General features: G+C 35.1%; 1 protein-coding gene across 4 annotated transcripts in view; it reads right to left on the reverse strand.

Moving 5' to 3' along the window:
• PPP1R12A (protein phosphatase 1 regulatory subunit 12A) overlaps positions 1-14,142 on the reverse strand; it is a 142,196-nt gene that overhangs the window by 39,408 nt on the left and 88,646 nt on the right. Inside the window, exons 9-15 of one of the 4 annotated variants that reach the window (XM_088025280.1) lie at positions 12,616-12,737; positions 4,932-5,048; positions 4,325-4,540; positions 2,331-2,425; positions 1,797-1,901; positions 729-896; positions 161-337 (exon numbers count right to left, since the gene is read on the reverse strand). In XM_088025280.1, coding sequence (XP_087881406.1) covers positions 161-337; positions 729-896; positions 1,797-1,901; positions 2,331-2,425; positions 4,325-4,540; positions 4,932-5,048; positions 12,616-12,737 — 1,000 coding nt within the window. The remainder of the gene's footprint in view (positions 1-160; positions 338-728; positions 897-1,796; positions 1,902-2,330; positions 2,426-4,324; positions 4,541-4,931; positions 5,049-12,615; positions 12,738-14,142) is intronic. The other 3 variants (XM_028105515.2, XM_028105516.2, XM_028105517.2) reach the window with 3 other exon arrangements.

Below are 14,142 nucleotides of genomic sequence, written 5' to 3' on the forward strand. Positions count from 1 at the left end.
CCCATTATATCAATCTACACAGTTCTGAGCTGATACAGGTTATTTCATTTATTAACCTACTCAAGAGACGGTCACCAACAGGACAAGATTAAAAAGCAAAACAAACAACTTTCATCACTGGGCAAGACAGATCAGCAGTCCTGTGAGGACCTTTACACACCTGCGTCTCTCCCTGACCTCTGATGTGGAGGAGACAGTGCCAGCAGTAGTTGTAGTCAGGGTTGTGGTTGAGGCTGCAGCATTTACAACAGTTGGAGCAACAGGGATGGTCAATGCCGTAGGAACACTGTCCTTTTCTTTTTCAGTACTATCCTCAGCCCACAAACGATTTGAGGTACTATCGCATCATAAAGCAGCAACACAAAAAGAGAAAAGGAAAACAGCTAAACAATGAAAGCACTTTCTAGCAGCTGAAACGTGACCACAGGGATGGATTTTTTTAAAACACAAGGCAAGACATCTTTCAACTATGAACCAAAAAGCTCACCCAAAACTGTCAAAGGAGAAATTTACATTTTAAGCAGCCTGATTCAAGGACAGTTAATAATTCAGGAACTTAATTTTTTCCCCAGACATGCATAATTGCCTCTTTTTGGAACCAATTTTTGATTGTAAATAATTTTAATGAGGTAAATGAAAAAATCCAGAGCCCCACAATCTTCTAAACAAATATGCATGCACATACATAAGCACACAGTAGGCCTGAACACAAAATGTATGTGACTCACCTGCTTTGTGTGCCTGCTGAGGAAGAACCCGTTGTAATCTTTGTAGTAGTGCTTGTGCTGGAAAGCAGGCTTTTCTGAAGCCCAGCTGCAGAGGTAACTGTTGGTGTTGATGTGGTGCTTGGAACACTAGAACTAATCAAATCATCTGGTCTTCTACCAAAGGAGCAACTAAAGGAAAGAGTCATATCTATATAGGATGTGTTTGTATGTGTATTCTATAGTTAATGTCTATATATTATACAGATTCACAAGGCTAGGAAAAATCTAAAAAACTGTGTTCCTAAATACACCACCGGCTCCAGCACCAAGAGTTGCAACTACAACTTGCTAGGAGTCTGGATGATTTCACTAATTTGGTAGTGTATCATTTTACTGCCTCCCCCCTCCCTCAGTAGGACTCAAAGATGATCTGATCTGGTATTTTTCATTCCTGGACTGTTACAGACCATATGGTCATGCCAGACTGGGTCTGAGAAAAACACTTACGTTTAGTTTTACTCAGGGAAAGTGAAGATGGACCTTTTTGAAGAAAAGTGTTTCAGCAATGAGTCACATCCTTAGGAATGACCCATGCCTATATTATACTTGTGCATCTTTTACTCTTCTTTTTGGCTGCTTTTAGCAGAGAAAATATTTAAAGGTTTTTTCCCCTCTCCTCTCCATTGTGATTTTATTACAGACATTTCCATATCTCTCAGTTCTGAGAAAGGCAGAAACTTCTAGGTCACTAAATAATGACCAGATCAATGAAGACACTGATCTACTTCAACTGCTCTAGTTAATTATATAAGGAGTTCCTTTTACATATGCTACAATCTAAAAGATACTTCCTAATAAATCAAATCTAATGAAATATATATATATATATATAATAGGAAGGCATAAGTAGAAGCAAATTTTCACCCATCTTTAAATATATATTCTGGGTCTTTAAATGATGGTTTATTTAAGCAACAAAAGACCTATTTATAAAAGTGCAATTTTCTTAATGATATTAAACTGTGGGCTCCAAACAAATTGCCTCATATTTTTATAAAAGACATGAAAGTTACTCAAGAATTATATTACCTTTTATGATAAGTTGATCCTTCATTAATTGAGCTATTCTTTTTGAGATCATCTTCCCATTTTCTTCTTGTGTAAGAACTACTTGTTCGCAAACTTGAAGAATCTCTGTGAAAAGAACATCCTTCAAATTCTGGTATATAATTTTAAAATAGCGTTAAGAAAGCTGTATATTAATAAACATTAGTAGAAGCAGAAACTAGTAAAACCCCTTGGGAAAACACTTTGGCATATTTATTAAGAAGTGAAAGTAATTCCAGTTCTAAGATTCTATCCCTAGGGTATAATCCTAATTATAAGGGGGAGGAAATTAAGACGTTTACTGAAGTTTTACTTATGATCACAAAATATGGGGAGGGGATAGGGCAGAGAGAGAATCCCAGGCAGCCTCCATGCCCAGCACGGAGCCCGACACGGGGCTCAATCTTACGACCCTGAGATCATGACCCGAGCTGAAATTAAGAGTTGGACACTTGTCACCAGGCTCCCCAAAAAAGATTTCATAGTAAAAACATAGAGCAAATCATAATGAATCACCTGTTTTCTTTCTCTTCAATGTCAGATGTACTGGCTAGTCGTCTTGGTATTGTAGGTGCAACATATGCAAGCCTAGTTCCTTTACTATCTTTCTCCTACACAAAAGGAAAAAAAAATGAATATAAAAATAAAATAAAAATAAATCTGTGTGATGATTATAGGAGCTTCTAGAAGTATTAAGGAAAAAGTATTCAACAGTGTACAATTACACAGCTATCATCGTTGACAGTATTTTTCCAAAGTTCCTAGCTATACTCTAAAATTAATGTCTATCTTTAGTACTATAAACACTAAAGGACAACCTGTTTAAACCAATTTTCTTTTCTTTCTCCTTTAATCTAGAATTAGACAATATTTTAACATAAGGAAAAAAAATCCCTCCACAGTTTAATGACTTTTTCTAAATTTCTATAACAGATTATATAAGGTAATGCAGTATAATAAAGTAAAATATTCTTATTTTTCCAGGGAAATAAGGCTCAAATATAGTTGACTGGTAAGTCCCAATTATTTGTTATGTAAGTTATTTACTACTTGGATATAACATTAAAATATTCAGAACAAAAATTACATAAATTATATTTATCCAAATCTGGCTGAAACTATAGTAGCAAGGCCTTCTGATACGTTCCCACTATTCTGGCATCAAGTACTTGGAAAATAATTGGGCAGTCAATTTATACAAAACAAAAAAACATTAAAATTACTTGATGAGAAATTCCATTTCTGAATTTCTGATACAAAGAAACACTTTTAAACAGAGGAAGGAAACTATATGGAAAAAAGTCTAAGCACTGAAAATGCAACAGAAAATAAATAATCCAGCTATATAAAATATCACTGAATGAACTGTGGTACATTCTATTTGATGTAATTTATAATTTAGTACTACCTTTCCAAATATAGTTATTAAAACTACTCATTAGAAGGATGTTGCTTTTGATGTATCAGATGAAAAAGCAGATAAAAAAATTGCAGACACTGGATAAATGCAACCTAGGAGTATAATTACATTCTGGAATAAATAAATTCTAGAATAAATGCCCCTTAATACATTTTATTGTAAGCTCTCAAGTAGGTAAAGGCATTCGAGTATAATCTCATAATTTATTTTTTTGGCGAATACACCTGATTTTCCCAACACTTACAGAGGCACACTTCATTTTATTGCATTTAACAGATATTGTGGTTTTCATAAATTGAAATTTGTTACAACCCTGCATCAAGCAAGTACATCCCCACCATTTTCCAACAGCATTTGCTCACTTTGTGTCTCTGTGTCACATTTTGGTGATTCCCACAATATTTCAAAATATTTCAATTTTTTTTTTTAAGATTTATTTTTTTCGTTTTGAGAGAGCATGCACGCAAGCAGGGGGAGGGGCAGAAGGAGAGGGAGAGAGAATCTCAAGCAGACTCTACACTGAATGAAGAGCCCGATGAGGGGCTTGATCTCATGACCCTGAGATCATAATCTGAGCCAACACCAAGAGTCAGATACTTAACTAAATGAGCTGCCCAGGCACCCTCAAGCTTTTTCATTATTATTACATTTGCTATGGTAATCTGTGATCAGTGATTACGACCTGCTGAAAGCTCAGATTATGGTTAGCATTTTTTAGCAATAAAGTATTTTTTAATTAAGGTATGTATATTTTCTTTAGACATAATGCTATTACACACTTAAGAGACTACAGTATAGTATAAATATATTTTTTATATACAGTGGGAAACAAAAAAATTCATTTGACTTGCTTTACTGCAGTGGTCTGGAGTCAAACCCACAATATCTCCGACATATGCCTGTAATTCCATATTGACATCTGTTTAAGGTAGTTATATTTGTATTATCATGCAATTCATTAAGTCAGGTGAATTAAGTTGATACACAGATCTAATAATGATACACAGTAGAAAATCCATCAGATTTGATGTTCCTAGAAAACAAATTTAAATTAGAGTTTTGATAGAAACCGGATTAGGAAACAGATTACCTTTTCTTTATTATCCAAAGAGGAGGAAAGCCTGGGACTTGAAGCTGAACGCATCACACCTGCAGTGTCTTTGTCTTTCTGAGCCTCTTTAGATGCTGTGATTTCTGCAAGTGCGCCATAACTGCCAGTCTTTCTAAGTCCTAACCTCCAAGATGCAGGAGACTCATCTTTTCTCTCTTCTTCTTTGGGAGAAACTTTTGTAGCTGAGGTTGGAAACTGTTTTTATTTTATTTTTAAGGAGAAGAAAAAATAATTATCAAGACTGATCAACCCTTAAGCTGGAAATGACAAGTTTACAGATAGTATGTGTCAAATTACAGTTAATAGTTTCAGGAGAAACACTTTTACTAAGTAGGTTAATGTCTTAGTAAAAAATGTAAAGATCTAAAACTGAAAAAAAAAAAAAAAGAACTACCTTTCCAAAAGTTAGATTTAATAAAACACACTCCACACTTTATATCACACAGAAAAATTATGATGCAAATACAGAGAACAGAAATAAGCACACCATAAGGACTTTAAAACCATGCATCTTTGGCACCAGTATTTATATTAAACTTGTTATGTTGTAACCTAATATAAATCCTTGCACATAGAAATGCCTCACCATAGATTTTTCACCCTTACTGGGCACAAGAACAATGCCAGTTTTGCGCAAGCCCTGCCTCCATGATGCAGGATCTACTGATTCCACCACAGGCATGATAGGAGCAATGAAATCATACTAAAGCCAATTAAAATAAGACAGGTAAAGAGATAAAGATTGAAAGCATAAAAACAGAAAAGGAAGTTATGAACAAAACATACTTTTTAAAAAAAAAAAAGGTTTTTATAGCAAATTAAAGCCCAATAACTGGGTAATGATCCAATCTTAAGTTACTGGGAACAAGTTCTAGTTTTAGTATGAGAGAGAGATTCTGAAAGAATCTAATAAAGAAATTTCTAAAGCAGTTAAAGGCACATGGAGCAGATGATGTTATAGTATATGAATGAACAAACTGACTGCACTTGAATTTTGTTTTGATTCATTTATATACTTGGGTTAAAACATTTTTAATCCAGCATAATCAACAAAAAGTAATAACTGACATATCTTCCATTTATGATATTTAATTCATTAATATTTTTAATATCATAGCCTTAAACTATTTGATTTTACCACAAAATATTAATTTAAACATTTCAACTAAAAACTAATTTTTTATACAAGTACTTCATTTTCAAGGCTTTCCAAAAGCCATAAAAATGAAACATCTGTTATCTTTACCTATTTCATTTCATCAATTCAGAGTTTAAATACTTAACCGCAGTTAAGAATAGATGGATGAATATAGCAACTAACAAGTTCCTATAATTACAGGATATGGGTAATTAAAAAAAAAAACACTTTTTCCCATATTTATTGCCAAAGTTTGCTATCATTAGCAGTTTAAGAGAGCTTATTAAAGCACCCAGGATGTCAAAGGGCTACTTCATAGACTTACACTATTGTGTAAGATACTTCTGATACCTCCTGTGAGTAATTCCTATCAATAGGGTAAAAAAACAGAATCAAGATACACAGCATTCCCCAGTCCCCAAAATGTGCACTGAAGAATTCTAGGGTGCCAGTATAAAATCACAAGGGGACTGTGGGGTATTTTAAAGTTTTAAGAGAAAGCACAGTGACACCTGTTGGACGCTGCACAAACTGCCATTGTTAACTTACTTGCACTTAACTACTTAAGGAATGAAACGAAGAGGTACTTCTTTGGCCAAGAGGCACTGTGAAAAAAATTAATAAACCATTAAGGGTTCCACTGACTGAGAAAATCCAGGGACTTCTGTAAACATTGTATACAATAATACAGGCACTGAGATGATTGGTTATTGATTTCTGAGTCTAAAGTCGTAGCATCCAAGAATAGGGGTTGGAAAACCTTTCTGTAAAGGACCAGATTGTGAATTTTAAGCTTTGCAAACCATAGGGTCTCTGTTTTAACTATTCATCTACAAATGATGAATGTTGTAGATGTTGAACCAAAGTAGCCACAGGTAATACATAAGTGAATGAATGTGGCTATGTTCTAATAAAACTTTATTTAGGTACATTGAAATCTGAATTTGTGTCACAAAACATTCTTTTGATTTTCCCAACCATTTAAAAATATTAAAACCATTCTAACATGTGGGCTGTACAAAAACAGGTAGTGGGCCGGCTTTTGGCCCACAGACCATGGTTTGCCAATCCTTCACCTAGAACCTCCCCCAAACTGGAAATAAAGTTACTCCTCCAGGACAAAATAGGTAACCTACCATTTACTGAATGGTACAACAGAAGCTAACATTTAATAGATGTTTGCTCCTGTCAGGCTTTAAGCTTAAAAGTCCTTCACATGGGTGCAACCAGCATTATCAATTTTGAAATGGACATTTGTTGTACTATAATGACTGATAAATCTCCATTATGCCTAATGTGAATTTGGATTTATTGGTTTCTATGTTTCAAAGCTCCTTTCAATTTTACTTGGTCTATAAATGAACATCTCTAAAATACTCAATTATACCCATTCCCTGAAACTCTTTTGACTTGTGTAAACAGTACACTGTTTTGCCTTTCTTACTCTTCTGACCACCTTCCTCCTTGGTCTTTTTGCTGTTGTTAGCACAGTCCTGCAACATAAGCTTCTCAAGACTCTGTTCTCAGATCTCCTATCTTCCACCTTCCCTTTCTATTTTCTTCTCCTGCGGGAATAGGGTCTTCTATACTTCCTCAGGCTAAATATTAACAGTACTCAGCTTATTCTCAAATTTGTTATCTCTAGTTCAGTCTGACTCCTAAATTCCCAGTCCTGAATTTTTTTTTTTAAAGATTTTATTTATTTATTTGACCCAGAGAGAGAGATAGAGAGCACAAGCAGGAGGAGAGGCAGGCAGAGGGAGAGGGAGAAGCAGGCTCTCCACTGAGCAAGGAGCCCGATGCAGGGCTCGATCCCAGGACCCTGGGATCGTGACCTGAGCCGAAGGCAGCAGCTTAACCGACTGAGCCACCCAGGCGCCCCAGCCAGTCCTGAACTTCTATTTACCTAGAGAATGAACTATCTAGAACTACAACTGGAACTCAACATATTTAAAATCAAACACCTTTATTTCCAAACTGGCTCTCCCTCAGTTCCCTATTTCTGTTAGTAGCACAATAAATTTCTTCAATTCCCTATATTTGAAATTTCATAGTCCTGTTAGACTTCTTAGTTATCTCCCCCCATTTATGAATTAGGTGCCAATTTGTCGTTATAAGACCACTGCCACTCCTCTAGTCTATCATCTTGGGCAACTTCAATAACTTTTTTTTTTCTAGGAGCAAATAGATAATATATTAAGATGTGAACCCCCCTACACTGTTGGTGGGAATGCAAGCTGGTGCAGCCACTCTGGAAAACAGTATGGAGGTTCCTAAAAAGTTGAAAATAGAGCTACCATACGATCCAGCAATTGCACTACTGGGTATTTACCCCAAAGATACAAATGTAGGGACCCGAAGGGGTATGTGCACCCCGATGTTTATAGCAGCAATGTCCACAATAGCCAAACTATGGAAAGAGCCAAGATGTCCATCGACAGATGAATGGATAAAGAAGATGTGATGTGTGTGTGTGTATATATATATATATATGTATGTATACACACACACACACACACACACACACACACACACAATGGAATATTATGCAGCCATCAAAAGGAATGAAATCTTGCCATTTGCAATGATGTGGATGGAACTGGAGGGTATTATGCTGAGTGAAATAAGTCAATCAGAGAAAGACATGTATCATATAACCTCACTGATATGAGGAATTCTTTTTTTTCCCCCTGAAACTGATTGCTTGCTTTATTTATTTTTTTAAAGATTTATTTATTTATTTGAGAGAACGAGAATGAGACAGAGAGAGAGTACATGAGAGGGGGGAGGGCCAGAGGGAGAAGCAGACTCCCCGCTGAGCAGGGAGCCTGATGCAGGACTTGATCCCGGGACTCCAGGATCATGACCTGAGCTGAAGGCAGTCGCTTAAACAACTGAGCCACCCAGGCACCCCATGATATGAGGAATTCTTAATCTCAGGAAACAAACTGAGGGTTGCTGGAGTGGTGGGGGGTGGGAGGGATGGGGTGGCTGGGTGACAGATATTGGGGAGGGTATGTGCTATGGTGAGTGCTGTGAATTGTGTAAGACTATTGAATCACAGACCTGTACCTCTGAAACAAATAACACATTATATGTTTAAAAAAAATAAAAGAAGATAGAAGGAAGGGAAAAATGAAGGGGGGGAAATTGGAGGGGGGGGAGATGAACCATGAGAGACTATGGACTCTTGAGAAACAAACTGAGGGTTCTAGAGGGGAGGGGGGGTGGGGGGATGGGTTAGCCTGGTGATGGGTATTGGGGAGGGCACATACTGAATGGAGCACTGGGTGTTATATGCAAACAATGAATCATGGAACACTACATAAAAAAATATGAAATGAAATCACTAAAAAAACTTTCTATTCAGTCTTCTCTCAATTAGCCTCCCTTCAAATACACCTGTATGTTGCTGCCCAAATAATATTCTATAAAGAATAATTCTCTCATGGCCTTGTTCAAACATTTTCAAAGGTTCTCTACTATCAAACTATAAAAATGTTACCATAGAAATGAAGACATTCCATAATTTGGCTTTACTTTTCCTGTTTTACTTTGTATATGTACCCTATAAATCAACCAAACTACACAACTTATTTTTCCTGCAAAATATTTCACATTATCCCTACTTTGCTCACATTGTTTCTCTTCTCTTCCTTTCAGTAAACTGTACAAACTCTCCTGTTAGTTGAAATACTACCTACTCATTCAAGATCTCAAATGTTCTAATTTTATTTCCTCAAATCAAATACAATCTCTTCCATATTTTTCCCAAGATAAACCGTCATTCTGTATTTGTACACTTTTATTGGCATACATATGGCCACAGTACATAGTTTTTTATTAAATTACTAATTACACTTAATAATTGGATTCAATTAACCAAAACACTTAATTCCAAAAAAATTATGAATTTTTACCATCTAGTAAATACAGCTTACACTTACCAGAATTTATGTGCATACAGAAAAGTAGGTAATCTTTTTCAGAGATCCCAACAATATTTATTTTGATTAAAGAGAGGTATATAAACTTACTGTTAAAATTTTAAAGTTTAATTATTTTTTTTTAATAATCTCTACATCCATTGCAGGCTTTAAACTCATGACCCCAAGATCAAGAGTTGCATGCTCTCCTGACTGAGCCAGCCAGGTGCCCCTACTGTTAAAACTTTAAATCATAAAATCAAACTGAGTTTTATAGGAAACATCTCCACAAATCATAGGCCTGGTCTCTCTTTAATCTTAGCTAAAGAGCTAAGAACTTAAGGGAAGATCATTTAAAGAGACTATATCTACATTTCTCTGTAGCTACCTTGAATTATTAGAGAATATAAGTGATATTTAATATTGTTTTAGAGATTCCTGTTTTGTGATCTATTTCTTGCTGTGTGTGTGTATGCACATGTGTGATTTCTTTTTTATTTTTTTAAAGATTTTATTTATTTATTTATTTGACAGAGAGAGAGCACAAGTGGGGAGTGGCGGGCAGAGGGAGAGGGAGAAGCAGACTCCCCACTGAGCAGGGAGCCCGATGTGGGACTCAATCCCAGGACCCCGAGATCATGACCTGAGCTGAAGGCAGATGTTTAACTGACTGAGCCATCCAGGTGCCCCTGTGTGTGTCTTTCTATACAGTTTATGAACTGGTGGAGGAAGCAAAAAACTTAAGATACCTTTGTCTATATATCAAAACCAGAGTAGTGAGTGGGAACCTAAAAACAGAACTCTAAACTACAAAATCTTTTAATACGCATTTTACAGATTAACAATTCATCTAAGGAAATTCATCTGTTAGGACTCTAAGTTAAAGGGAAATTCTTGAAACTAACTTAGAAAACATTAAAATGCTAAACTAACATAAAATGTATCACTGAACATAATGGGCTTTAAAAGTCATACAAAATAAATAAGATTGCTCTATCCATTAAAATAATACTTCAAATTATTTGTACACTACTTTATTGATTAAAATAAAATTTGGTTACAAAACCTTAAGAACAAAGACTAAATAAATGTGATCTTCAAAGTAAGTTATGATACCTGAAACTAAGATGGAGTTTCTACAAATGCAAATCACAGAAGCAGATAGTTGTTATTAGATCAATTTAATTACAGAATCAGAAGTAGTTCTGAATAAGGATTTTTACAGGAAAGAGGTTACAGGCCTAACTCTAACAGTTATTAAGTTATTATTAAACAATTATTAAAAGTTATTAAGAGCAATTAAGTTATCAAATCGGGGCTATGCTTAAGAAAAATATAATTGATCCAAAGGAGTCTACTGCAATTATTTGACTATAGTAGGAAAGAGATCGCTTAGCTAAATACTCAAAAGAATGAGAGCCAGTTATTTGTGGCTAGATATTTCAGGGGATGAAGCTTTTGGAACTTTTGATAATCGTCTAATTTTAACAGTAAATCAAAAGAGCTAAAGTTTGGTACTCACTGAAGAAGTATACAAGGGCTCTAGAATTAAATAAAGTTTAAAACAGCCTATGGTGACTCCAGTTATAGCATGATAATCATCTTTAAAATTCTGCAGACAAATTACCCCCAGAGAACTGCATTTTTAAGCATATATAATTATTATCATACGAATGCAGGTTCTAGGGGAATTCAGAGAGCCCTCAATTATGGAATACAGAAGGTAAGGTAAATCATTCATACATTTCCCTGATATTCAAAATGTACCAGTGAAATCCATACATTTCTACCACTGAGAACCCACATTATCACTTTCCTTAGCAAGAGTTTTAGAGGAAGATTATTACTAGCAGTATGGAGTTTCAAAAACTTCTCTAGTTTATTATTCTAAAAGATTCACATTTTGACCCCTTGGAGCCAAATCCAAAGATTAACAAAACTGACAACATAATAGAAACACTATGGGGATTTAAAATCAGTCCTCAAACCCATGCAAACCAAATAATGTCAGATAAGCAACAAAATAAGAAGCCCAAAGGCAGAGACAAGACAGTTAAACACAATGTGCAATCCCTCAGTGGACTCTTGATTTGAAAAAACAAACAGAAAAACATTAGTAGGAGGACAACTGAAAAAATCTTGACTATGGTTTGTATATAATGAAAATAGATAACAGTATTATATGAAACTTAAATATCCTAAATAGGATCATTTTAGTATGGGAATGAAGGATAATGCTTTTGTATTTAGGAGATACATACTCAAGTATTTAGGGGTAAAGTGTTATGTTGATTGCACTCAATTCTTAAATGTTTCCACAAAAAAGTGTGTGTGTGTACACAGAGGGAAATGAGTATGCTCATTAAAGATAAGTAAGGGTGGTGGGGAGAAGCCTTTAAAAAGAGACCAGTGGTAAACAAAACAAAACAAAACAAAACAAAACCTATAATCTTTGAGTTAAAAGAAGTACAGATTCTGAATCAACACACACTTCTTGGGAAGCACTGTTTGGTGGAGAAAAGGAAGCAGAAGGACAGAGAACAATCGGGGAACAGAATAAGGGAGAAGAGGAAGAAATAAAACTAACATTTTGAGAGCACTTAGTCACTAGCCAGGCTCTCTCTCTCAACCAAGGCTTATAATGCTAATTTACTTTCTCTTTCTGTTTATTATTTTTGTTTTGCCTTTCCCTGACAGGTAAGGAAGACAGTAACTTGCTCAATGTCCTTACAATTAATAAGAGGTGGGGTCAGGAGTAGATCTCTGGTTTGTCTCACATCAGAGATCATGCTCTTACTGGCACACCATACTTGCATGCCCTGGTGCTTTGTACAGAGTTAGAAAATCTAGATGCTAGCTCTCTCCTTGACTTATGATAGTATTTTCTGTGCTTAACTGTGAAATTACCAAAATGCGCCTTTACTTACCAGGGATAAAGGATATAAAACCCGTGTTTTTCAAAAGTTTAACAGAAATAAAAACTACCATGACCATTATGATTAGTTTTCATATGCAAACTAATACTTTAAAAAGTATTTTTTAAAAAGAATGTGGTTCAAAGGAAATCTCAAATTATAAAAGAAAATATATTCTTATTCAAAATCTTAAATATTTTTGGAATAAACTATAAAAATTTAAGAACTGTCTTAATGCTTTAGTACTTAAACAGAATATATGTATTTTTAGCAAACACAATTTTGGCTTACCTTTTTCATAGGTGATGTAGGTGTTGCCTGACCAGATGACACAGGTGTTGTAACAGCTACAGGAGCTGCTTGTGTACCGGAAGTATTGGCATTAGTTACAGAAGCCATGGGCTTTGTCTTATCTATTACCAAAACACAAAAAACATTGAGTCAAGATTCAGTATGGATTGTTTCAATGTCTAGAAAAATAGTATTTTATATTCATTTCTGTTTAAGGTTTTGTTAATTCAAGTCTCTTCCATTTTTTTTCCCCTTTTAACAAGTGAATTTTTCAAGGAGTTTCTAGAAATGTCTCAATATGCATGCCGAAACAAATAACAGAACATGATGACACAACAAAGCTTCTAAGAATAAAAAGCAAAAGCAGAATCTGATTTTCATACTTTTAACACTATAGAAATATAAAAAAATTAATATTTAAAAGCTGAATGCAGGATGCTTGCGTGGCTCAGCCGGTTAAGCGTCTGCCTTCAGCTCAGGTCATGATCTCAGGGTCCTGGGAACAAGGCCCCCATCGGGCTTCCTGCTCAGCGGAGAACCTGCTTCTCCCTCTCCCTCTGCCTGCCACTCCCCCCTGCTTGTGCTCTCTCTTTCTGACAAATAAATAAAATCTTTAAAAAAATTAAAAAAATAAAAGCTGAATGCATGAACACAGTGCAACTAAAAAGGTTACAAGAGCTATACAATTTTTCTAATAGATCTACAATTTACATTGCTTATTTAAAACTCATAGTTCCTCTTTATTCCAGGAAATCTAAAAAGTGCTTGTTGTCAATAATCAGCTTATATTCCTGTCAAATAGCATGCTTAAATGTCACAAAGAGCATATCTGCTCACCCCTAAAAAGTCTAATCTTAAACCAGAATATCAGTTGATTTAAGATTAAATCTCTTTTCACAATGTATCGAGACAATTTCCAACTAAGAATGAAGCACCTGGAAAAACGTTTTTGAAAATATCGATGCCAGAAAAGATTCAGACTGTATTTGAACATATATACATATTTTTAAAGATTTATTTATTTGAGAGAGAGAGAGCACATGCACACAAGTGGGAGAGGGAGAGAGAATCTCAAGCAGGCTCCACGCTGAGCACAAAGCCTGACACAGGGCTTGATCTCACAACCCTGATATCACCACCTGAGTCAGATGCTTAACCGACTGCACGACCCAGGAGCCCCTATATTTGAACATAGAAATCAGACTGGCTTTTAGCAAAAACAGTTACCTATAAATTTAAATCTATAAATTAACTTTAATTTATAAATGGGCCAGAAAGGCTTACTTTTCAAATGGTCAAAGATCATTTATCTAGTTTTAAAATAGTCCTTTGGTTTCAAAATGAGGGAGGACAGGTATTCTTCTACACTTTCGGGAAGAAGTATAGTACTTTAAAACTCTATTACTTTAAAACTTTAAAACTCATTTTCATTATACTCATATTCATTAAACCTCTCTCTCTCCCTTAGGTCAGTTTTCCAAAATAATTTTCCACCTTATTGTTATTGTATGCCATTACACTTTGTAA

The sequence above is a fragment of the Eumetopias jubatus genome, unplaced genomic scaffold (assembly GCF_037043125.1).
Source record: "Eumetopias jubatus isolate StellerSeaLion01/CBP00866 unplaced genomic scaffold, mEumJub1_p1.0 scaffold_8, whole genome shotgun sequence".
In the NCBI taxonomy this organism is placed as follows: domain Eukaryota; kingdom Metazoa; phylum Chordata; class Mammalia; order Carnivora; family Otariidae; genus Eumetopias; species Eumetopias jubatus.